Genomic DNA, 25,055 nt, shown 5'->3' with positions numbered 1-25,055 from the left:
TATTTTATGTTTTTACAGTGCACAATGGAACCCCAATCCTGACAGAGCCCTTTAGGTGATATTGGGAATACAAACAATTAAATAATAGTTAGCCATAGTGATGAAAAGCCTGAGATAAAATCTGGGAAATCACTATGTACAGTAGTCAAACACATGCAGGTTCCTTGGCTTCAGAATCTTTCCACAGCTTGACTGTGTTTTCCAAAATCAAATCTTTTTCTCTGAATAATAAACTACCAGTACTTGTACTCTTGCTTATAGCAATATCTTACACTCTTTAAACCAATATGTTTTCTTATTGAAACTACATAGCTAAACAGACCTAAAACACATGATAGCTCAGTTCTGTGTAATATATTTCTAGGTCCCTGTAAACAATCACAGCTGGAATCATTGCTTATTAATGTTGGCCCTTTGGAAGCATTAGCTTCAAAGTCCAGATCCACACCTGCCTTATACAACTAAGTAAACACCAAGTTTGTGTTATTGGTGTTTCCTTTTAAAAAGGACATTGTCAGGGCATTTTTCATACATTTAAAACCATACTGTGTGCCATTTAATGTGGTTCATTTATTGTATAATATTCTGGTAGGTATTTTTAGCATGCAAATGAGAAATTTTTTTGCAAATTTGAGAAATCTTTATCAGATTTATTTTTCTATCCTAAAACCAAAGCCATCGGCTGAAGCGTTGAGGTTTAAATCCATTTTCTTATTATTTTTTGTTTGTTTATTGTGCAGGCACCCTAATTTATTATTGTATAGTTGCTCAAGAGAACAAGTCTATCGCCATTTTTATTTTAGAATTTTTTTTTAAAAAAAGAACCCATATAGAAGAATTAATGTAGGCTGAACGTGCAGCAAGATGTTAGAAAAAAACACACAAAATAGATCTAATTTTTGTCCTAACAACCTGAACGTTTTAAGTGATAGCCTGTTTGCTTTTAATTTTAGCTTGGATGAGTGCATGGTAAACATCTGAACACAGGAAACGGTAGAAAACAGAATGAACAATTGGTAGTGGCCTATGAATATTATGTTCCATTAATGTAAAAGACGTACCATCACATATATATCCAGAATCTGAATTACATGTCCCACATTAGTAGATAGGGAGTTGGCAACCGTATCAGTGACCACTCAGGTAGCACAGCATTGATCAGACTGTACGGAAGTAACCTGTACACAGTACTACAGTCCTTTTACTTTGACACTCAACCTATTAAGTCTAATGCATTACTATGAGATTGCCAACAATAATCAACAAAACCTTTTATATTAGCAGTAATAATTCCTTTGGTCACAAATGGGTCAAACTATAGAGAAAACAAAGAACTAGATAAAGAAAGGAAGGGGGAAAGAAAAAAAAAACCCCCAAAGTATCATGCACAGTGCTAAATACACAAATTAGAGGCTCAAGGTGGGTGTCTCTAATATCCTGGGCCCGACACTGCTACAGCAACACTGCATAAAACTACAGGCTGCCAAACAGAGGCCCCTCTTTCCAGATTGTTATACCATTCAGTTGGAAGAGGAACTTTCTTAGCTAGATAGCAAAGACAAACTACCTTTATTTTCAGTTTTTCATACCATTCAGAGTAAAAAATTCAGTAAAAAATCATTAGATTTCACTAAGAGCCATACTAGCTCCATTTTTGCTATTTAAAATTCAACTAGCATGAATTTGGAAGGAAATGTACTCAGAACTGACCCCAAAACATTTGTCCAAATATTTGGGTTGGCATACTAATTTAAAATATTTTTAAATGATTTCAAAACGGATTCTAAAGAAACTGCTTTACTGTTAAAAATTTCAAATCATTAAGAAATTTTAAAATGAATGTGGTTCTTGCTGAAAATTTCACTGTATTAACTTGTTTAGGCTTTTTTATTCGTGTGAGTGAGTTTAAAACTTGCAAACTTTTTCCTGGACTGATTGACTTTGTTAAGCTGAAAGCTGGTTAAACAACAAGCTGCTTTGATCTCATTCTCTGTGTAAAACCTCATATGCCTAATTAAAACCTGACTATTTTTTTAAATTACTCTTTAGTCAGCGTGTTAGGGAGTTAGTGATGAGCTAATATTCACTCTTAATTGCATATTGTTGTCATTATATTTTATAATATGAGATTGACTTGCATCAGTATAAAATTTGAATAAAGTGACAAACTATAAATAAAATAAGACTTCAAATTGTTTTGCAAGCATTAATTTAAGCTTATTTGTACCCTTGTGAAGTACTGTAGATATTTAAAAATATGCAACAAAATAATTAAAAATACAGAGACTGTTTTGAAAACAGTATTCAGTACTAATGTTATATAGGCACTTATCTACATCAGTAATTAACCTCCAACAATAAGCAACAAAATTAATTTAAGTGAGAAATTACTGTCTGATTAGGCTTTATAAATATGAATATATGGTATATAGTTGCAGTCTCACAAGGTACTGTGGCTCCAAGCCCACTCACAATTTGTCAGACTTAAACAGAAAATAGCTGCTGAATAGCAGGCTGTGCTTTCTGCATTCCACCATTCTTTTCATAGGGAGAGATAGGGTGCTAGTGGTTGGGGACTCCCATCTGAGGGGGATGGAGGCTTCCATCTGCCAACATGACACGATGTCTTTAGATGTGCGCTACATGCCTGCAGCACATATCTGAGATGTTATGGAAAAGTTGCCAAAGTTCATCCGTCCCTCTTACCATGCTGTTCATCTACACACACACTAATGATACTGCTAGGTCTGACCCTAAGCAGATCAGTGGTGACTACAGGACTCAGGGAGCAAGAGTGAAAGGGGTCAGAGGAGTAGGTTGTCTTCTCACCCATCCTCCTGGTTGAAAGTGAGGGCCCAGGCAGCGACATGCAGATCCTGGAGATAAATGGATGGCTGCATGGATGGTATCGATGGGAGGACTTCAGCTTTCTCGACCATGGCATGCCATTCCAGGGGGAAGGTATGCTGGGAAAAGATGGTCTACCTGACCAACAAGGGGAAGAACATATTTGCCTACCGACTTGACAACCTTGTGAGGAGGGCTTTAAACTAGGTTCCAGGGGGATGTGACAAAAGCTCACAGGTAAGCATAAAAAGAGGCCATCTTAACAGAGGACTAGATATTGAGAGGGGGGAGGAACATGAAAAATTAAAATAGGATCATAGGAGAAACAAGAGGGAAATCAGTGGGGGGAATCTGCTCAACATCTCAGATGTCTATACACAAATGCAAGGAGTATGGAGAATACACATTAAGAACTGACAGTATTTGTCGACATGATAAATTATGACAATTGGCACCACAGAGACTTGGTGGGATAAGTCTCATGACTGAAATATTGGTATAAAGGGGTATACCTTGTTTATGAGTACAAGCAGGAAAGAAAGGGAGGAGGTGTCTTATTAGATATTAAAAATATATGTACTTGTTCTGAGGTCCAGAAGTAGGTGAGAATAAACCACTTCAAAGTCTCCGCGTAAAGATAAAAGGGGTAAAAAAATATGGATTATGTCATAGTAGAGGTCTAACTAGAGACCGCCAAATCAGAAACAGCAGATGGAGGAGGAATTTCTAGAACAAATAACAGAAATATGCAAACCACAAGCACTGATAGTAGTGGGGCACTTTAACTACCCACACATCTGTTGGAAAAGTAATATGGCAAAACACAACATTTCCAGTAAATTCTTGGCATATATTGGGGGCTACACTTTGTGTTTCAGAAAGTGGAGGAAGTAACTGGGGGGCAGCCTTAAAGAGCTACAAATTTCTAATATCACAATATCACAGTTCTTGTAGGGATTAGTGCTAGGATAACTATAGAACCATTGCAGGCTTGGAACCTTTCTCTTCTCCTCCATATACTAACAATACTGGCCCCTGGAGCTAAATTAAATCAATCTGTAGTGCTTCCTGTCCATAGTGGTAATACCTAAAAATGTAGTTAGTAGATTCTAAATTTAATTTTAATTACACATATTTTGAAAAATTGGCTTTAAGAAATACAGCAGCTCTCCATCAGTTTGGCAGCAAGGAGAAGACAGCCAGTTTGGGTGATGAGGATCGCAACATTCTCCCTAGGAGTTCTGTTTAGGAAGGGGATGTATAGGGTGCCTCCTTCTAAGAGAGTTACCAGTTTTAGGATCTGTTGTCTTCCCCCATGAGCCACTGCCTAAGGCAGGTTCTGACAGTATCAGCAACTCTAGTATTTGTAAAAGGGCAGAAAGTGGGCTTCTCAGCACTAGGATGAGGACAGTACCATGATTATAGATTCATAGATATTAAGGTCAGAAGGGACCACTATGATCATCTAGTCTGACCCCCTGAACAATGCAGGCCACTGAATCTCACCCACCCACTCCTGCAATAAACCTCTCACCTATGTCTGAGCTATTGAAGTCCTCAAATCATGGTTTAAAGACTTCAAACATCTTATATACTTTGCTCCCTTTAAAAAAAAATTATTATAGGGTCCTTCAGTCATTGCAAAAACCATGAAAAATATTAGGGATGGGAAAATAGTACGAGAGAATTGTGGAATGTCTTCATAAGAACTACCCCCGGTTTTGCACAGCTTTAACAATGAAGCAATAGCTCAGAGAATAGAAAGCCAACACTATATATGAATTATAAGCCATAAGCCAGAAAATACAGCAAGCAAATTGTGAAGGCTAACAATAGCAATGTGTCTGTCTTAATTGCATTAAGAATTATTTCCACAGATCACAACATGAAAGAATATTAAAGAGAACAAAAAGAGATATACACAAACACATACAGGAAGAACAGACGCAGTATTTATCATTGTTTTATGTGAAACTGTAAGCATCTAATTTAACTGCACCTTGTGTACAGTATGCACCAATGCAATGTATACTTAGCTAAAAACACTTAGCAATTTCCTTCAGCACTCACCTATAGGAAATCACAGTAGATACACATATCCCTGTCCTTCCTACAACCTCAGCACTCTCTTATTTTGCTTGGGACAGTCCTGATTTTCAGACGCGTTTCCCAGGTTTCCCCCCTCTTGATCTCAAACAAACCGCGACTAAAAAATATTTGTCTGCAGGTTTCTACTGTGGCCACTTGAAAGCATTGATCCTGCTGCCTCCTCTCTTGTACTTCAACTGTTATGCAGGGAGAGCAGGCAATGTTATGTCAATATCATCCTTCCCCCAAAAGACATTAGAAGCATGCAGAAGCATGAGAATGCATAGTCCAGAAACACATTTTTCCTCATTTTATTTTAACCATCAAACTTTTTCTGACATTGAAAAAGTACAAGGTATTCAATTCAGGGAAAGCACTGTGTTGAGAACCAGTGTTGCAGATATCTAAGGTGATGTATGATGTGTGGTGCTGATCACCATACGGTGCCATACAATATATTGTTAACATGGAGTTCACAAGCATCTTTGCAATTACATTAATACATTCAAACAGTACATGTGAACTCAAGTATTTCTAGCCATCATGTTTTTGGAACTTCCCTGAACACGGTATTTCTTGATTTGAGCTTATTTCCCAAGTCACTAAACTGCATTCCACAAAGCCTTAAAATCTTTAAGGGCCACATTTTTAAAAGGCTTCTAAATTTGTGCACAACCATTTTTGCATGTCAAGAATATTTGATTTAATACCCCATTTGTGGGACAGTGTGTGCAATTCCGTTATTTGCAAACAAATTACTGTATTGTGCATGACAATGTAGAGCCTTGGTTGAAACACCTTTGGAAATGTTCTAATGATCTAATAGAGACTATCACTGATTATGTCCATGTCTACAAGATGCAGAAAAATTGAAATATTGAAACAAAGTCTTTGGTAAGCCTTCAGCCAAACAAGTCCAACGTTGTTTCAAGGTCATAAACTAGAGGGCAAAATACTTTGGCATTACACTCTTGACTGATTGCCTGATTACCATTTGTGCCTCCCAATTCTTTGCCAACACTCTATGAAACCCCTCATGGGAGACAGATCCATCTATGGGTTTTTTCCCCCCCAAAAGCAAATTAGACGCTCTTCAGCAAGAACTTCTCTCCTCCCTTTTCCACTATAATGTCCAAATTCAATGTGTCTCTTCTATTATTTGCCTTTAAGTACTTTTTCCACAGAACCCATCCCCTTTTTCTTGTCTCTCAAAACCCCTCTCATTCCCCTCCCGTGCCATTTATCTTTATAATCTGCTCTGTACCTTCTTTTCCCTTTACTTACAAGCATGTATCTTGTATCTTTTGTATCTTTAATCCTGAAAAGAGCCTTCCATGTATTCTTCTAACCCTGCTGACCACTCTTTCAGTGTTTCTTTGGTAAATGCTCATCTTTTTCTCCTGTATGCTGGCATCCCTCAACACTTATTACAACCTTCCACTTCTCCCTCTAACTTCTCTCTTTAGGTCACTTAATTTGCTCTCACTTGTACAGCCCGTGACTCTCAACCCCACAACTCCATCTCCAATTGTGTCAGACGTTTATTTCTGCTTGGATGTTTTGCTCCCAAACTCGTTGTCCAGAAGACAGACAGGAGTCAACAGATATGGCTTAATTATGCCACAACTTTACGCAGTTAAAATAACTTGGAGTACCCTGGCAATATGTTTTACAGTGCAGGTCATCACTGCTTCCTTAATCATTTCTACATAATCCCTGACCTGGTCCCAGCCATCCCGTTCCTGGGATCCCATCGCCTTCCCCTTGTATTAGGTAAAAGGGCTATAAAAGGGGGGAGGGGGATTGGCTCCCTTGGGGGATGCTTTCCTTTCAAATCATTTTCCAATCCATTTTATCTGATAACCATATCCCTTCAGTAACAAGTACATGCATGGGACAACTGCCATGAGTTTTATGTATCAAGCTGTGACATTATAACCTAACCCCCCTTCCCCACCAACCAGGTCCCAAACCTGCTGTGTGACAGGTGAAAAAACCCCACCCCATCTCAATCAATTTGGCAGTCAGGGAAAAATTCCTTCCCAAGGAAAACAGGACGACTAGCATAATGCCCACAGTGGATCATAAGGAAACCTGGTCTTTGTGCAAACTTCATGGTGGGAGAGTAGGTGCTGCCAGCCCAATACAGGTACAAGAGAGCTTCTCTAGGACTGCACAGGGGTATAAATACCCCTCCACTCTTCCAGTCAGCAAGAAGGGTGTGCCCTTTCCCCTTGGTCCAGCTGTTTCCTGTTCTTCCCTGCTCCATCCCTTGAAACTTTCCACCTCTTCCCCTTCTACTACCTGATGTAAGGAGAGTCCTTAAGGGGCAAAAACCCCTTTTCTACTGGCCACTCAGACAAGGATCCATTTCACAGAGCTGTGATGAGAACAATCTTTCCAAAACTGAACTTATTTTCCTCTACTCCCTGTCCATCAATACCATTTTGTTAGTGTTGACAAGGACAGTAACCTTCCTGTTGCCAAGATTTGCTATTTCAATCATGATTTGTATTGCAGTAGCATCTAGAGGCACCAGTCCCCAAGAGCTTACAACTGAAGTATAAAATAAGAGACAACAGGTGACTATAACAGACGTGGGAAGCACCAGGTAACAGATAATTACAGTAAATCTAACATGCTGTGATCACTGCTTATCAACTGCTTAGCCACTGTCAAATGTTTTGCAGGTATCACAACAGAGATGGGTTTTAAGGAGAGCTTTGAAGGAGAATATTTTTGTAGATTGTTATAAGAACTCCTTCTATGCGCAGGGGGAAACATGGAAGAGAACACAAACGTTGTTTGTGGAAAATTTGACTTCAATGTGTCTGACATTGACCCCTGTTCCCTCCCAACCATATTCATTTTTTTTTTTTGCTAATTCCTGTTAATTCTTCCTCTTTATTATCACCAAAATCCACACTGCCTAATTTCTGAATCCTTTATGAGTCTTTCATATTAACTCTCTTCACCAATAATCTCTATACACCGAGTGTAGTATAGCTGAAATAAATTAGATTATTTGAGTTATGTACCTACTTAAGTGTTTCCATCATTAGGGCCTTAACTTTCAATATTTTGTTTTTGACTACAGTGGTTTTGTAAAATGTAACATACCTTCTCTGTTGTAGCATTTAAAAACAGACATTTATCATTTAGTTCATTATACATTTTAATCTGAAATTGTAATAGCAGTTTTTCAAATTAGTTTTACAAAGTCTCGACCTGATTTAAATCAATTTTAAAAAAATCAAATGTTTTAACTCATTTAGGTTCCTCCACCCAGCTGTACAGGCTCAATTCCCAGGATTACTGTTACTTGCCTTGACTCTGGTTAAGGAAGGGGATGAATTTGTATGTATCTATGTATTTAAAGCACTACCTAAATGTGCTACTTAAATGACTAATCAAACATTTAAAAGGTACATAGTATTTCCACATTCCGCAAAATACGATACCAGTTAAAAAAAATAAATAAGTGAAAACAGTATCAGGAACTAACAGACATGAAAGCAGCATGCCACTAGAAGAACTCTCCCTCATAACTTTAATGATTATTTTGCAGACAATTCATCTGACTGGAGGAGTAACAAAAAGGATGGCATGCTCTGTACATAAACATTATTACTTAATATTTAAATCCAAGCAAGAATCAAACTAAATAGAGTACTTCTAAGTCTAGATGTACGTTATTTCTACACTCATTGTACTGTCTCACCTTTTCAGCTCACTTGTCTCCTTATGTTTGATTTTGTAAAATCCAATGTATGTTTTACATCAAACCAATAAAAATATTGGATGACATATGTGGCTCAGTGATTAAGGCAGGACTCTTGGATTATAGTTTTGGAACTGCAACTGATATGCAGTGTGACCTTGGCAAGTCATCTTGGGCAATCTCTTTGTTCTTCAATTTGCCCATCTGTAAAAAGGGCATAATAATATAATGTATCTTCCTCACAGGAGTGCTGTGAGTCTTGAGTCAGATTCCAGGTCTGTCACAATGTGTTACTCTGAAGCCTAGAATGTCTATTCACTCAGTGTGAATTGATGGAAACAGTTACATGGTTGAGAGACCTTTTTGCTTAGAATATCACCAGGGTCGATCATCACTGGGATTCGTGGTCTGTTACCATCCAATTTTTAAATTCTCAGACAGTTTGGCTTTTTTACGTATTACTGATGATACCCACACCATCACAGCATGGGCTTTCACATACTTAATGGCAATATAGCACTTTACACATACAAAAGATTTTTCCATCCGAGGTTCTGTAAGCATTAACACAGAAATAACGAAGTACAACATTTATTACAATGACTATTGTACAATCCTCTCTGGACGAGACACTGTACAGGTGTGTGCGTGGGATGACCCCTTAGTGAAATCACACCTTACAGCATAGTTTTAGCGTTTTAGTGAATTTGTACGTTTTCCTTTGTTTTCTGCAAAACGTACACTTTAATTAAAAACATTTTAGTTCTTATAGTTGCAAAGATAACCTTCCAAATATAAACCAATATAAGGCTGTCTTCTTGATTTCGCAAGCAGAAACAGTAGTTGTAAGAAAGATATGAACTATATCTGTGGTTCTCAAACTGTGGGTTGGGATGCCAAAGTGGGTTGCGACTCCATTTTAATAGGGTCACCAGGGCTGGCGATAGACTTGCTGGGGCCTAGGGCCAAAGCCCGACCCCCACCGCCTGGGGCCGAAGCCTGAGGAATTCAGCCCAAGGTGGTGGGGGGCTCAGGCTTTGCCCCCCCCTCCCCCCGCCGGGATCGTGTAGTAATTTTTGTTGTCAAAAGGGGGTCACAGTGCAATGAACTTTGAGAACCCCTGAACTACATTAATCCATTTTGATGGTTTGTAACTCCGAAATTTAGTGATAATTTAAATAGCAACGCTAAAGTACTTCAACTGTTTCTTATCTTTTATTGAAACACCAAGTTTTCTTTATCTTTGGTCTAAAACATTTACAAATTCTTCTTCTTCTTCGCTTTGCCTTCATCTTGTCCAGTTAGTTGGGGTCAGTGGCTCTTGGTCTTTGTCTCCAAGAATTCCTGTTGAATGAGTTTTCCAGGTAACACCAACCTTCTTCATGTTCTTCTGCAGCATCTTGGACAACCTTTTTCTGGGTCTTTCTTGTGGTTTAGTACTGTAACTACTAGATCTAGTGCCCTCTGACTACAATGCTCTGCATGTCGTTGTCTCACATAACAAAACCATCTCAGTCAATACTCCCTCAGCTTTTCAGTGATGGGGTCCACCTGTATCATGGCTTGTACTGTTTCACTTCATAGCCAATTAGCTCTCGTCTTACCCAGCATCCACCTGAGCATCCTCATTTTGGCAATGTGAGGCAGTAGTTGTTCTCTCTTCCTCAACGGCCAGCATTCCTACCTATACATCATGGCTGGCCTAATCGAGTTCTTATACACTTTGCTCTTTAGTTTACTTGACATAGTCTTATCGCAGAGAATTCCTGTCAGCTCCCTCCATTTGTACCAACAACTCTTCATACAACTACCAATATCCATAGTCCCATCATAGCTCAACATTGAACACTGTTGCACACCAGATTCTCATTTTACTAGCCGCTCGTCCCTCTTAATGAAACATTGCCAGTATTCCCTCTGTTGTCAGCTGATTCATAAACCATTTTCTTTTAATGCAGCCCTCCATAATTCTAGATCCCTTATTTTAAAATAATATTTAAGGAAATATAGTGGCATTTTTTAAACATACACATAACTAAAGATTCTACCAACTCCTTGACTTTTTGGGCTCTCAATTGAGGATTCCAGGAGAAGAGGTGATCTAGGAACATCTGAGTGGAAAGGTCTGTTTTCCCCCCGTCCTTTATTTGCTCAATCTTGCCATCTGTCCCTGGTCTTGGTCTAGTACTCCCCTGTAAAACAGAACCCACCTCCCTGCTCTCAGTACCCTTCCTTATCAGAACTTGAACAGGGTTTAAGAGATCAGCAACACCTTAAACATGTTTCACTTAAAGCATGTGAGTAGTTCCATCTGAATTCAATGGAACTACTTAAGTGCTTAAAGTTAAGCATGCATTTAATCACTTTACTTGATTGGGGCTACAGTGTTCATCAGTTTGCAGGACTGAGCCTGAAATGACCACAAGGTTTTTATAATAGAGTTATATATGCCTATACAAGAATGATCCTATGAATCCTTTCATGTCCGTATCTTTATAGAAGTGTTACCTTTCTTGTGTAAGCTACCAGATGTCTAAAACTAACAAAAATAAACCAAACCATTGTTTTTTAACTGCTGACTACTTTTTTCTTCTCCTCATCCTTCTGGCAAACTGCTGCATCATTTCTAAAATTGTGACAAGCAAATGCACAAGCTGTCACATAGCTGTAAAAACAGATGCCTCAACCTATCACGGTCACAAATTCTGGCCAGGAGATTTAGTAGCATCACATTCTCTGGAAATGACTAATGGTCTCATGCTCTCAGTTTGTATGTAGACATCTGCTCAAGCAAAGACCCATCAAGTTCTTCTCAGAAAGGTCAGTTGATATCATGTTACTGATTTAAAAATCTCTACGAGTTGTACTGGAATGTTTTTAATCACGTGTACACATTATATATATATATATATATATACACACACACACACACACACACACACACACACACTCATACACACCCTACTCAAAATTACAGCCATGACAAAGCAGAACATGATGTGGCAACTGGAGGATTATAAACACATAAACAAAGAGTTAGTAATTACACAGCTTCAAGCCTGCCTAATTTTCCAACAACCATAATCACATCTACCTCTAGCCTCTGCAGGCTTTGTGGACTATAAGATGCCATTTAGGACCTATTACTCAAGTCAGCAGAGTTGAAAGTTACATTCCTACAGATAAATAAATCAAAACAACTAATATATCTATTATTGCAGTCTTTACAAAAAGTCAAGATCCAGAGCTCAACAGAGAAGTGACTTTCTAGTTGTTACTTAGAATTTATCAGTTAGGAACTTTACAGAGTTTGATAAATGTTACAACTAAACAACTCAGAGGCCTAAAAATGTTTCTTTCTGGGCTATTAGCAATAGTTACAAAACTTGAACAAATGAAAACAAATTTGTGAAGTTATATAAAAGTAGAAGAGATCCTAGAAAGCGCACTCCTTCAAAGCCCCTTTTGCATAAACAAAACTAGATATTTAAAATATTACATCTGCTATTCCTTAATGCCAAAAGCTTACGGATACAGACAAGTTTGACATCACATGAAAATCAGTTTTACATGTTATTCAGTTACAGATAACAAAAATTGCTTCCAGCCCCACCCACGCAAGTTTAATAAAAATAAAATAAATTACTTTGAAAAAGTACATTGATTTTAATGTGTATTTTTAGAATTAAGGGTTATAATTAATAGTTTTAATTATGTAATGTTAACTCACTGGCAAAAATTTCTAAAACTTCTATCATAAGGTGGTGCAATAGGATTATGTTTACTGTAATAAAGTATTACAGATTTGTGAACAGCATGGCATGTGATAGGTAGGAATCATGTAGTGCTAAGTGTTAAACACCACTTAACTCAGACTGCACATTCTTAGTGATGTATCTGTCCAGTTTAGAAGGCTGATGATGTAGTCTAAGTATTTTCTCCTATGCTACTTGGAGCTCCCAATGCAATAATTAGGTAGGTATATTAAGATATTGAGAATAATTTGTGTCAGCTGACTATGACAAAGCAAATGGCATAAATTTGGATTGGTGGCATAAATCAATCAGTGGGAGATGAGACAAACATCTATTTTCTTTGAACAGCTTCAGAGAATTGCTTAGTTAGCAAGGAACAAGGCATATAGTCACCACCTAGAAATATATTCTGCCCTCACCCACGTGAACGGTAAACATTCTTTGACCAAAACTCATGGTTATTAATTTACGCACTATAAACAGTAAGTTTTCTAAAGCAATCTTTATAGTCTCTCTTCCTAATCAGTCCCACCATTGTGTATCCATGTAGGAGTTCTCCTTCACTGCACCGGTCAAAAGCAGTCCTGAGGAAAGTCCTCTAGATTTCACCAGCCCGTTACATTATGATCACTATATTATCCATATTTCTTTAATACTAATGCTCTGGCAGCACTTTTCCTTTGTGTCCCTCTAGGTGACAAGAATTTTCTTTTTACATTGAAGTTAATGAAACTTGCTCTTTTCTTCTAGTGGCCAGTAACATCACCAAATCCAAACTCCCTCTAATTAATTACACCTCTCCTCAGTCCAAGCATATCACTACTGTCAAAGATGTAAAGGCTCCGAATGGATGAATTCTGTTAGAAAAGTTACAAAACACTGTACATTGTTAACAGTTTGGATCAACTTTTGTCCTTGGCTTGAAAAAGTTTTGGAAAAATGAAGGCAAAATTATTACCTACAATCAATGGTAATTTGTATTGAACGTATGCTCAGGTTAATTCCAAAAAACCCACTTTTATCTTAGCAGTAAAGGATCAGGCTCCTATCTCAGTCTCTTTTGGCAGATGTAGTTACGCTCAGGAAACCAGTTTTAATGGTTAATAAATATAATGAATGCATAAAACTGAAATGTACTCAGTAACAATTTTTCCTATTAAATTCAGGTCACAAGTAGGACACATTTTGATCAGCAGCGGTGCCAGTGATGTTCACTCCCCATAGGTAATTAGATATGTGGAACATTTGAGAACTATGATCTGTAGAACTGAGTACTTTATTAAATGGTGCTATCTGAACTCTGAATATACTAATGCTTACAACCATTAAAACTAGCCCACCCTAGGGGAAAAGAAAACAATATTTGAGGAATAGCATCTTTTTGTGTTGAAACCTCTCTGTTGTGGACCTGTGTTAATATTTTAAGCAAATTCTTACACATGCTTTCATCAAAGCAGCTTTTTTGGATGATAAAAGAGTTGAAGAGTGCTTTTTCTAGAGTTCTTTTGTGTTGGTAAGGAGCCACCATAGTACTTATGGATGTGCTGCCAGAAAGAGAGAAAGAAATTATAAGTAGGGCTGTCGATTAATCACAGTTAACTCATGTGATTAACTCAAAAAAATTAATCGTGATTAAAAAGTTAATTGCTATTAATCGCAGTTTTAATCGCACTGTTAAACAATACAATACCAATTGAAATTTATTAAATATTTTGGATGTTTTTCTACATTTTCAAATATATTGATTTAAATTACAACACAGAATACAAAGTGTACAGTACTTACTTTATATTATTTTTATTAAAAATATTTACACTGAAAAAATGCTAAACAAAAGAAATAGTATTTTTCAGTTCACCTCATACAAGTACCATAGTGCAATCTCTTTATCGTGAAAGTGCAATTTACAAATGTAGATTTTTTTGTTACATAACTGCACTCAAAAACAAAATGTCAAACTTTAGAGCCTACTAGTCCACTCAGTCCTACTTCTTGGTCAGCCAATCGCTAAGAGAAACAAGTTTGTTTACATTTATGGGAGATAATGCTGCCTGCTTCTTATTTACTATGTTACCTGAAAGTTAGAACAAACATTCACATGGCACTTTTGTAGCCGGCATTGCAAGGTATTTACATGCCAGATATGCTGAACATTTGTATGCCCTGCATGTTTGGCCACCATTCCAGAGGACATGCTTCCATGCTGATGATGCTCATTAAAAAAATAATGCATTAATTAAATTTGTGACTGAACTCCTTGGGAGACAATTGTATGTCTCCTCCTCTGTGTTTTACCCGCATTCTGCCATATATTTCATGTTACAGCAGTCTCAGATGATGACCCAGAACGTTGTTAGTTTGCAGAACACTTTCACTGAAGATTTTACAAAATGCAAAGAAGGTACCAATGTGAGATTACTAAAGATAGCTACAGCACTTGACCCAAGATTTAAGAATCTGAAGTGCTTTCCAAAATCTGATCAGGACGGGGTGTTGAGCATGCTTTCAGAAGTCTTAAAAGAGCAATACTCTGATGTGGAAACTACTGAACCCGAACCACCAAAAAAGAAAATCAACCTTCTGCTGGTGGCATCTGACTCAAATGATGAAAATGAATATATATTGGTCTGCACTGCTTTGGATTGTTATCGAGCAGAACACATCATCAGCATGGACACATGTCTTTTGGAATGGTGGTTGAAGCATAAAGGGACATATGAATCTTTAGCGCATCTGGCACGTAAATATCTTGCAACACCTGCTACAACAGTGCCACATAAACGCCTGTTCTCACTTTCAGGGGACATTTTTTAAATCACTTGACAGCCCTAATAATAAGTAAAATAAATAGCTCTGAACAGTCCTGATCTATAAGTCTTTTCCTTTCAATAGCCATGCTATTTAATTTAGACATTCCACAATTGGATATAGTACTGGTCATCAGTTCAATAAGTCTGTGTACTGCTGCTAAATTAAACTCTGTATGAACATCTTCATTAGGTGTAGATACCAAGCGAGTGTCTAATTATTTGGTATAAGAAATAATACAAATTTCCTTTCCTCGTTTACCTTGTGACTCTTTCCTGGAAATAAGGGCATCAGAGGATACGTATACCTTAGTTGGCCTAATCTGGGACATCATATTGGCAATAGCCAATTTTTTCTGGTAGCTGAAGACTCTGAGTCCTGTATTTTTAGGTATCCAAAGCTTCCAGTTATCCAGTGGAAGATTCTGAATGTGGGTTCCACTTGCTGTTGAACAATTTGTCAGCTTAAGCAATCCACACTCTCATTCAGACACTCCAGTGTCTCTATCACTTATGGACTGCACATCCATTTTTTACTGAAAACAACATGGCTTTTTTGGTTAGAGAAGTTTCTTTTGCTTTTCTTCATGGTTCTCAGGAGATGACTGTAGTGTTTTATTACATGATTAGCATTTGATGATCCTTGATGTGTTTTTCAGGGGACCGTACTGCAGATCTGATGGTATAGTACATATGACTCTGTACCTTCCCTGTTTCAACTAAACATATATTCATATTTGATTCATGTACCAATATGCTCCCTGGCTTACTCATTAATGCTGGCATTTGTTGCGCTTATTTTCCTCTCTAAAGTTGGTAAGCGAATATCATGTCTCAGGAAAGCTCCTGAAAACTACTACTCCCGTAAAATGAAGAACTTGCCTGGCATTGCTAGTTGAGAGTCAAATCTTTCTAAAGCAGATGATCACACTGTTAATGTTATCCTTTCAAGTTGTTTTGAAATACTGGGGGAAACCTCATCTTTGCCTGTGGCTACTCGTAGAAGTCATAGTTCTCTGTCTGGAGCCTCTTCTGAAGAGAAGGCACTTACCTCCTCAATTCATGATTGTTGAGAGATATGACTTTCTACAATTCCATGACTTGATGTGGGGATATTTTGACTTTCCTCTGATGTCTCTCTCAAAACTGATCATTAAACTGTAATTTAAAATTTCTTGGAGAGAATCCTATCCCCTAGTTCCTCAACACATGTAGCTTGCTCTAATCTGTACTACATTTGTTGAGACTTACTGTTAGATGAGCTACATAAATTCCAGTTTAAATGTTTTGAGCATTTCAACTACCATCCCATCAGTCTGCAAACACAGACCTACTTTTTGGAGCAAATTTGGATGGGCCAGTCCTTACATAAAAGGTTGCTTTAGAACACTGGTTCCAAATGCCTCCGGTATCTCTTACAGATATAGTCAATCCTCTCATCCAGGATTGCCAAGGAGGTGGATGATCAACAATACAAGGCTCCTAGTATTGAGATAATTTTAAAAATAATGTGTAAAATGACACTGTACTCAAATGTTATTCATTTGGGGTCCTGATTCTGCCAAATTACAACAAATATTTCCGTGTTAACATATAAACACCATTAGCAACTTGATTTTTATACATACACAATATTTGCTCTACTGTACTGTATTTTTGCCCTTTTGCCAAGCAATAGCAGAATTTGTGGCCTAAAAGGTGAATTTCCCATTTGGAGCAGAAATTTGTGACACAGGCTTTTTTTTAGTATGTGTTTGTTTGCAAAATGTATAGAAGTTGTGCTTCCTTGAACAAGAGTGGTAACAAACAGCAACACAGACAACTCCCTTCTTGCAGAACTCTAATATCAGATACCTCTATCTCATCCCCAGAAGCAGCTCTCTCCTTCCTCCCCCAGGCCTCCCTAATGTTTCACTGGTTCACAAACTCTATGCGAGTTTTCCACACTTTTGACCTGGGAGACCCCTAGTCGAAGGCTGCTCACCAAGCTCAAATGATTTTGAAAGGTGAGTGGGGCACCTATCTTCCTTTTGTGAAGCTGCTCCTCAGAGAACACTCAGATCTTCAACTGTCAGACAAAGAAGAGTGCTTTAACTCCCAAAATACCCTTAATAACTCTGAGTTTAGTTATTGTATGGCTTTTTCAGCTCTTTGTATGGGGAATTTTATACATCAATGCCCCTTAATGTGCGAGCCATTAGCAACTTTTGCCATAACAATATTAACATCATCATATGTTACAGCCATATAATCAAACCAGTCATTCTGCCTTGTAAACATTTAGTGATATGGTCAAGTGACCATGCACTTGGACATGTCATCAGATGAATAAGACTTCCCAGCATTTGGTGAAATAACTAAAAATGAGCAACCACTTATTCAAATATCTAAATCTGTGCATTGAATTAAATCTCCAAAAGAATAAACACATTACACTTTATTACTTACTATCAAACACAGGGGAACATCTATTATTCTATTAATGCAATATGCCATGTTTTGAGTAATTATTTATAGTACATGACACTTAGAGGTCTCAACTGAGATTGGAATCCTGTTGTTCTATGTATTGAGCAAACACACAGTAAGAGACAGTCCATGCCCTAAAAAGCTTAGAGTCTGAATAAACAAGACAGATAGCGAGGGAGAGGGGAAACCAAGTCAGAGAGATCCAGTAATTTGCCCATGTCACACAAAAATTCAGTGGCAGAGCCAGAAATGTAATCCAAGTCTCCTGACTCACAACCTAGTGCCCTATCCACTGGACCATGTTACTTCTCAATAATAAACATACCTCTATTTTTGGTATAATTGAAGCTTTCAGTGGTATGGGCAGTTATATTTCAAATACTTTTTGAAGCACTCATAGCTGTGTTTACACTTCTTGAGCAGTGAGCAATTATAATATATTTCATAAAATCATAAAAATGTAGGGCTGGTAGGGACCTTGAGAAGTCATCTAGTCTAGCTGCCTGAAAATCAATTTTTTTCCCAAAACAGCAGAGGAAATTCTAAACTAACTATATTTAACACTCAAAAGCACTGAGAGATACATACTGTAGGAAAACTAAACTATTATAACCATGTAATAGAACTAAAATATGTGTTTTCCCCTGTACATGCTCAGTAGTTATTTTCAAATGTTGATCTAAAATTTATTCAAGTCAGGCTAAATGCCCAGAAAAATCCACTGGTAAAAATGATCCCCTTTTTGCCAAGAAAAAAAGGCAAATGAAATCAGAAAAACTCCTTTTTATCCCCTTCCTCCCCCCAACTTCTATAAACACCTGAGTCTTTTTTAAAATATAAAAACAGTTCCCAATCTGAGAATTTATAAAGCAGAAAACAACTGGGAAATTCACATTACTGAGTCCAGTTCAAGGGAAAGAAAAGGGAAAATAAATATTGCACTTCAGCATGAGGAATATGTTAGAGGTATAGATGGTGGATGCAAGTGGGAGTTGGCACAGAGCTGCAATTCCCAGTTTGCTGATCACACTGGATTTCCAACCGTTTTGTTCCACTCGAGAGGCACAAAGGGTGGGGACCAGGATTTGGGCCAACGAATTCAAGGGATGTTCCAGGAATTCATTATGGAAGGAATGGGCCCTATTAATATTAATATGTTTTGTTTCAAGTTCTCTCTTCTGAAATGTTTGCTAACTAAAGCATCAGCTTACAAAACTCTAACAGGTTAAACATTAATTTTTACAGCGTTATCTCATATCTAATAGCCAAGGCCTCCTTACAACAAATTCTGAACTCCATATGCTGTCCATATCCTTCTCGTTTCCTTTGTATATTCGTAAACATCAGATTAATCAAAAAGTTTCAGAGTAACTAGTTAAATCAATTATTTTTCACTGGCGTTAAGATAAATAGAGATGGAAAATAATCTCTCTGATCAAATTGTTCCATTCCCCTGCAAGTGCAGGATACAGTCCCTTCATAAAACTGATGTGATATAATGAAAAAAAAAAAAAAATCACACTTTTGTTTAAACCCCTCCCCTCCCCTGAGTTTTCTTGTGTCACTCATATTATTCCTTCCTTGTATTGTAAATATAACCAGATTTTAATAAAAGTACCAGCTAAAGTGTTTTTAATAAAAAGCAACTAAATCAATATTTTAAAATAAAGACTATCAATAGCCAACGACGACTTCACTTTAAAAATAATCATATTACACTGAGTTACAATACTTTTACATCAGATATTTGCTGAAAGCCCAGATCCTGCAACAGGACGTGTGTGGGTGAACCGATGTGTTTGCACAGAGGCCCAGTCATGTCACCAGTGATCCACATGGGGACAGGAGTTTGCCACATCCAATTGTAGAATCAGGTCCGAAGATATTGTCCTGGACTGGACAAGTAGAAATCGCTATTTTAATACTAGAGATATTTTTCCATAAATCTTGGAAAAAATAACTACTGTGTTTGTATCCAGATTCATCAGTTGGAATGATAAATTCAAGCCCTATGTGAATCTAGATTTCTGGTTCTTACAATTCCTTAAAATGTTCCTTGGCTGCACAAAATTGTTTTTGAAAAGCTGGAAGTCTTCAAGCAAATTTCTGCCCTCTTCATGTGGTTTTAAAACTTTTGATTGATATAGGGCATTGTATAATTTGTGGAGTCTCAAACTGTTCCTTTGGTCATACTTTGGAGTCAATATTTTTCACTAATATCATGATACTTAAAATAATCTCAAAGTGGAGAGACTGTTTGGCTTTCAAAAAAACAACACTTCCTTCCTCCTCCCCCCGGAGCAGAAACTTTGCTGCAGCCTGATTTACACACAAAAGTAAAATACAAGTTTATTGTCTCTGAAGGAGAAAAAAGCATTTCCCTACAGACAGCCAAGATGTTACTTCCTAAAGGGTTACTGGTTTCAACATGTTTTGGCAGACCACACAATGTTAAATCCAATGCCATTTATTTATTCATATTTTCCTATTTCCTTTAAGGAATCCAACTCACTTATTCCTGGGATACACTGAAGATTTGTTAACTTCATACTTCACTTTAAACACATTTTAATTGGAATATTAATATCATCTGCATTTAACATATATTTGTAGCTAAATTTAAGTAATTACATTTATTTCCACTGGAACATGATGGATTACATTGATGAAAATTTAACAAAATTAGTTGCTTCTAAAACTAAATTTTAGATCAGCACCTATTTCTCAGTCCCTCTCCTATGATTTTACAATCTAATTTAAACAGAGCAGATCATAGAAAGAAAGTATTCCACAGACATGTCTCACAGGAACACAGTGCCCTATCTAGCAGTATTAATTATGGATCTGTCAAACAGGTTTCACAAAAGTTATTTGTGTGTCTGACATTTTGAGGCTTATGCTGTTGTCAGGATTATGGCTGAGAGGAGTGATTTATTAGAAATCTTAAATTATTTTGTGTTATTCACTTTTTTCCCCCCTTAAAAAATACACTAGCAGTTATATAGCATTCTACAACACAAAATCTCTCTAAAAACATTAACTAATTCCCAACACTGCTGTGAGCTAAGTATCCTTAGGTCCATTTCAAAGATGGGAAACTGAGACAGATGACGTGACTTGCTATAATTGCAGAGCAGGTTTGAGTTAGAGTTGGGATCAGAATTCAGGACTTCCAGGCTCTTATTCTTATGCTACTTCAAAATATATAATTCTATATGAAAAAGCTATAAAAGTAAATTACAGTACCTTTTACCATGTCCAAAGTCCTCACCTTCCGACATTTCAGACTTACACCAACAACAAAAAATCTACACCAAACTAGTAAATCCAGACAAAGATTTTCAATTCTTCGTGTTTTAAAAGAAAAACAGCCCAAGACTCTGCTTTGTGTGCTTCTGAGTAAAGTGCTGCTTCTTTCAGAGAGTACGTGTTTACACACATCCTAAGCAACTGCTTGTCTTGAATGAAGTTCAGAGTGTTCTATTTTGACTGGCTAATTCTATAAATAAATAGGTTACATCTTACTACAAGTACCGTGACAGGCTGTTAGGTTTCAAGCACAGCCCAAAAGCCAAATATTTTTTTATGGTCATGTGAGAAGGAATCACCAGCCAGTAATTAACCTTTATTTGCCTGACTCCACTGAAGCTCCTCTGTTTCCTCTCTGCTTTTCTTGGCTGTAACTAAGCACAAACCAAAATGATAGAAAGCTACAGTACATGGAGTTTACCAGGAACGTCACAGCAATCTAAAAAGTTATATAGAAAATACTGTGTAGTTGGTTAGAAAAAAGGTATATTCTCACTGTGATAACATCTAAAAACTTTGTTTACTGGCTGTCTCTGCCACACAGTTGGCAGACAACATACTGTTATTTTCCTCTCCTGCATCTAGAAATGTCATGAGACACTAGCAGTTCGTTAGGGAAAATGAACTGGAAGATCTATATTTCCAGTAAGGATTAATTTCCTTCTTGCGTTATGAGCACGAGTTCCTTGCTTGTGTGTGTATTTGTGAGAGTCTGTCAAGTCAGTAAAAAGAACAGGAGTACTTGTGGCACCTTAGAGGCTAACAAATTTATTAGAGCATAGTCTCTAAGGTGCCACATGTACTCCTTTTCTTTTTGTGGATACAGACTAACACGGCTGCTACTCTGAAACCTGTCAAGTCAGTGAAATTGCTTCCTCACAGGTTGCTTCTTTCCATAAGACAACAGCTTGACATAGGCATATTGTAGTAGGAAAATCCTATTTTAATAAATGTTTTGATTTAGAATGTAGTATTTATTGATGTATTTTATAAGTATGATTTAATATGCCCTGCCAGCCACCCTTTTTGATTTCAAGGCAGGAGTAGACCAGAACAGTCCTTTTGGCTGATTATGGTCACCTTTTGTTTTAGGATAAGTTTTCATTATAGTATTTGCTATAAGGTCTTGCTTCTTGTATGCATTGCAAACTAAGTTGTATAAGGTTCTTTTGTAATCCCTTTAGTAACCATATAATCCTTTCCAAAATGTTATCCTGTGTGAAAGTCTCTGTAAAATTGTTTGCTGTAAGTGAGGAATATGTGCATAGTTAAAAATAAGTGAAAAGCCCATCACAAATGTCCAGATGGTCAAGAAAAAGTGAGAGACTTGGAAACATCAGGAGACAATCAGAAAACATCCATTGTATCCGATGCTAAACATGTTAGCAGCATTGACGACCTCAGAGGTGAGGCAGGCACCCCTGAAGGTGAGACAACAAATAGGAGATAACGATGCCAAGACAACAATAACTATCAAATGATAACAGCAGAAAACCCCAAGATTAACACCACTTAAGGACTAATGATTATAGGATGACAGTACAAAATGCATGGACTCAAATGGGAATTTACAACTATGAAGATGGAGTGTTTTGCCATGAAACTCTGGGTTCAGTCCTGCAAAGCCTCAGAGCATTGGATTGCAACCGACAGAACCCAGCTTCTCACTCGTGCCCAATCTAACTGGCCATTAGATTGACTCGAGCTACGACAGTCTGGTAACTATTAAGACCATCTGCAGGACGTGTGTGTGTGTGTGTGGGTGTGGGTGTGAGATTGAATGCAAATGCTGTTATGTTTTCAATAAACGCAGCGTATTGCCTTTTCCCCTGAAAAGATCCCGTGTGCTTTTTACAAGCATAACAATGTGATCTTTATAGTATCCGTATGGACCAATCACTACTTATGGATATCATTACACCAAAAGCTGTTTTCTAGAAGGGGAAGCAACAAGTTTAGATATTCCACCTGAAAGAAATTGTGCAAATGTTTCTGGGAATAATAAGTCTTAACAAAAACCTATTGTTTTAAGTATCTGATCGAAGTAGGGATAATGAGTAAGGCAAAAATCAGGCTGTATGTTCTATTTATTAAGACTTCTGACATTTACAATGTGTGTATTATAAGTAGTACAATATTGACTAGAAAACTGCTTCTTAATTCAAAAAACCTAAGGAAAAAGGTTCAAAATAAAGGGATTCTAAATAAATAGTGGGATCTCTCTTGTGCCAAGAATGGTCTAAATTCATAAAAAACCCTAAATAGCTCTCACAGGTCATTCCATCAAAGATTGGCTACTTCAAGTCACAAAAGCTAAGCAGGCTGGATAAATATTTGAATGAGAGACCATGTACAATTCTCAGAAAATGGATGAACATCAGAGAACGTGCATGTTGGAGGTCTGTGGGAAAGGGAAGTTTTTTTACTCTTCTCCCTGTCCCCAACTTTTCAGCCAGTTTCCACTTCCTTCCCCCTTCCAAGTCTTCCACACTGTCCCTCTCCTCAGTCCTCAGCTAGCCAACTCTTCCTTCCAATCCGCACTCCTTCCTTCCTCCCTTTGTTACAGATGCTGAGGGTCCAGCAGGCATGGGTGGTTACTGCACCCCAACAACCCAATTTAATCATAAACACATGCTAGTAAAAGTGATGCCGCCTTACACAACAGATCTGTTCCCTATGAATATTCAATCATACCTGCTTCCTTCAGTGACCAAAGTGTATTGCTTTTGGCTCCTGTTAGCCTAAGACAGAGGGAGCTGGATTCCATTCCGGCTTGCAACTTTTCAACAAAATTGTTAACTATGTTCTAGAATCTGCATTAATTAATGATGATATGCAATACAGAAAATAACTCAGTTTGACTTTGAGATCCCAGACTGAGTTTGCAGGCTTATCAGTTATCAAAAACTTGTTTTTCTTATATAGAACATATGTGTACACACCTACCTGCCCATCCACCCCATTAAATTAACATTAAAGACTGTGAAGTCAAGCGCTCCAAAATTAGGATGTGCCAGAATCAAGGTTGCTACACATCTTTAATTCCTCCCTTGTGCACATGCATTATGATACAATCTTTAATTACATGATCACGTACTATTTTTTCCACGTGACCCCTGCCTGAGTCAGTGCACAGGATGGATGGTGCTCACTTAATGAGCAGCTATTCAATATTTTGTTTTATCTTCATTGTTTAATATGTGGCCTTAGGCCTTATTTACGGCACACTATTCAAACCCTGCTCTGAAGACAATTATTAATTTCCTCGTGGGCTTTTCTTTGGTGATCATCACTATATTATCTCAAAAAGAAGAGTAGTACCTGTGGCACCTTAAAGTGCATCCAATGTAGAGAGCTGTAGCTCACGAAAGCTTATGCTCAAATAAATTTGCTAGTCTCTAAGGTGCCACAAGTACTGCTTTTCTTTTTGCAGATACAAACTAACACGCTGCTACTCTGAAACCTATATTATCTCAGGTTTCAGAGTAGCAGCCGTGTTAGTCTGTATCCGCAAAAAGAAAAGGAGGACTTGTGGCACCTTAGAGACTAACAAATTTATTTGAGCATAAACTTTCGTGAGCTACAGCTCACTTCATCGGATGCATGGTGCTTCACAAATAATTTATCTTTCCAACACCCTTGTCAGAGTTACTATCCCCATTTTACAGCTGTGGAGCTGAGCCACTGAGAGATTATGGTCAAAAGCGTACACTAATTTTGAATGCCCAGTTTGAGATGCCTTGGACCTGATTTGTCAGGGTACTTAGCATTAGATAGCACTTCGTATGTTCAAAGCACAGCTCCCCCTGACTTCAGTTGCAACTGTGAGTACTCAGCATTTCTGCAAATCAGATCTAAGGTATCAAATCAAGCATCCAGAAATATTATCCTTTGGTGACCACACTCTGAAAAGTTTGATTTAAAAGTGACTTGCTTAGTATCATATTGGAACTTTGTGGCAGAGGTAGGGATAGAATCCAGTTCTCCAAGGCAGCATTCAATTGCTTTAACCATAAAACCATCCTCTCTCTCCCCGATTCATTCACTACACACCTTCCT

General features: G+C 37.6%; 1 protein-coding gene across 2 annotated transcripts in view; it reads right to left on the bottom strand.

The window, feature by feature from the left end:
• The window catches only part of RETREG1 (reticulophagy regulator 1), a 136,240-nt gene that overhangs the window by 32,687 nt on the left and 78,498 nt on the right, over positions 1 to 25,055 (bottom strand). The window contains exon 1 of one of the 2 annotated variants that reach the window (XM_037893310.2): positions 20,934 to 21,229. The exons of the other annotated variant lie outside the window; for it this stretch is intronic. Within the exon in view, the coding sequence (XP_037749238.1) occupies positions 20,934 to 20,968 (35 nt within the window). The 5' untranslated portion in view covers positions 20,969 to 21,229. Of the gene's footprint in view, positions 1 to 20,933; positions 21,230 to 25,055 lie in introns of those variants that run through there. 2 annotated transcript variants of the gene reach the window in all.

The sequence above is a fragment of the Chelonia mydas genome, chromosome 2, assembly GCF_015237465.2.
Source record: "Chelonia mydas isolate rCheMyd1 chromosome 2, rCheMyd1.pri.v2, whole genome shotgun sequence".
NCBI lineage: Eukaryota > Metazoa > Chordata > Testudines > Cheloniidae > Chelonia > Chelonia mydas.
This window is presented reverse-complemented; position numbering and strand designations above follow the sequence as displayed.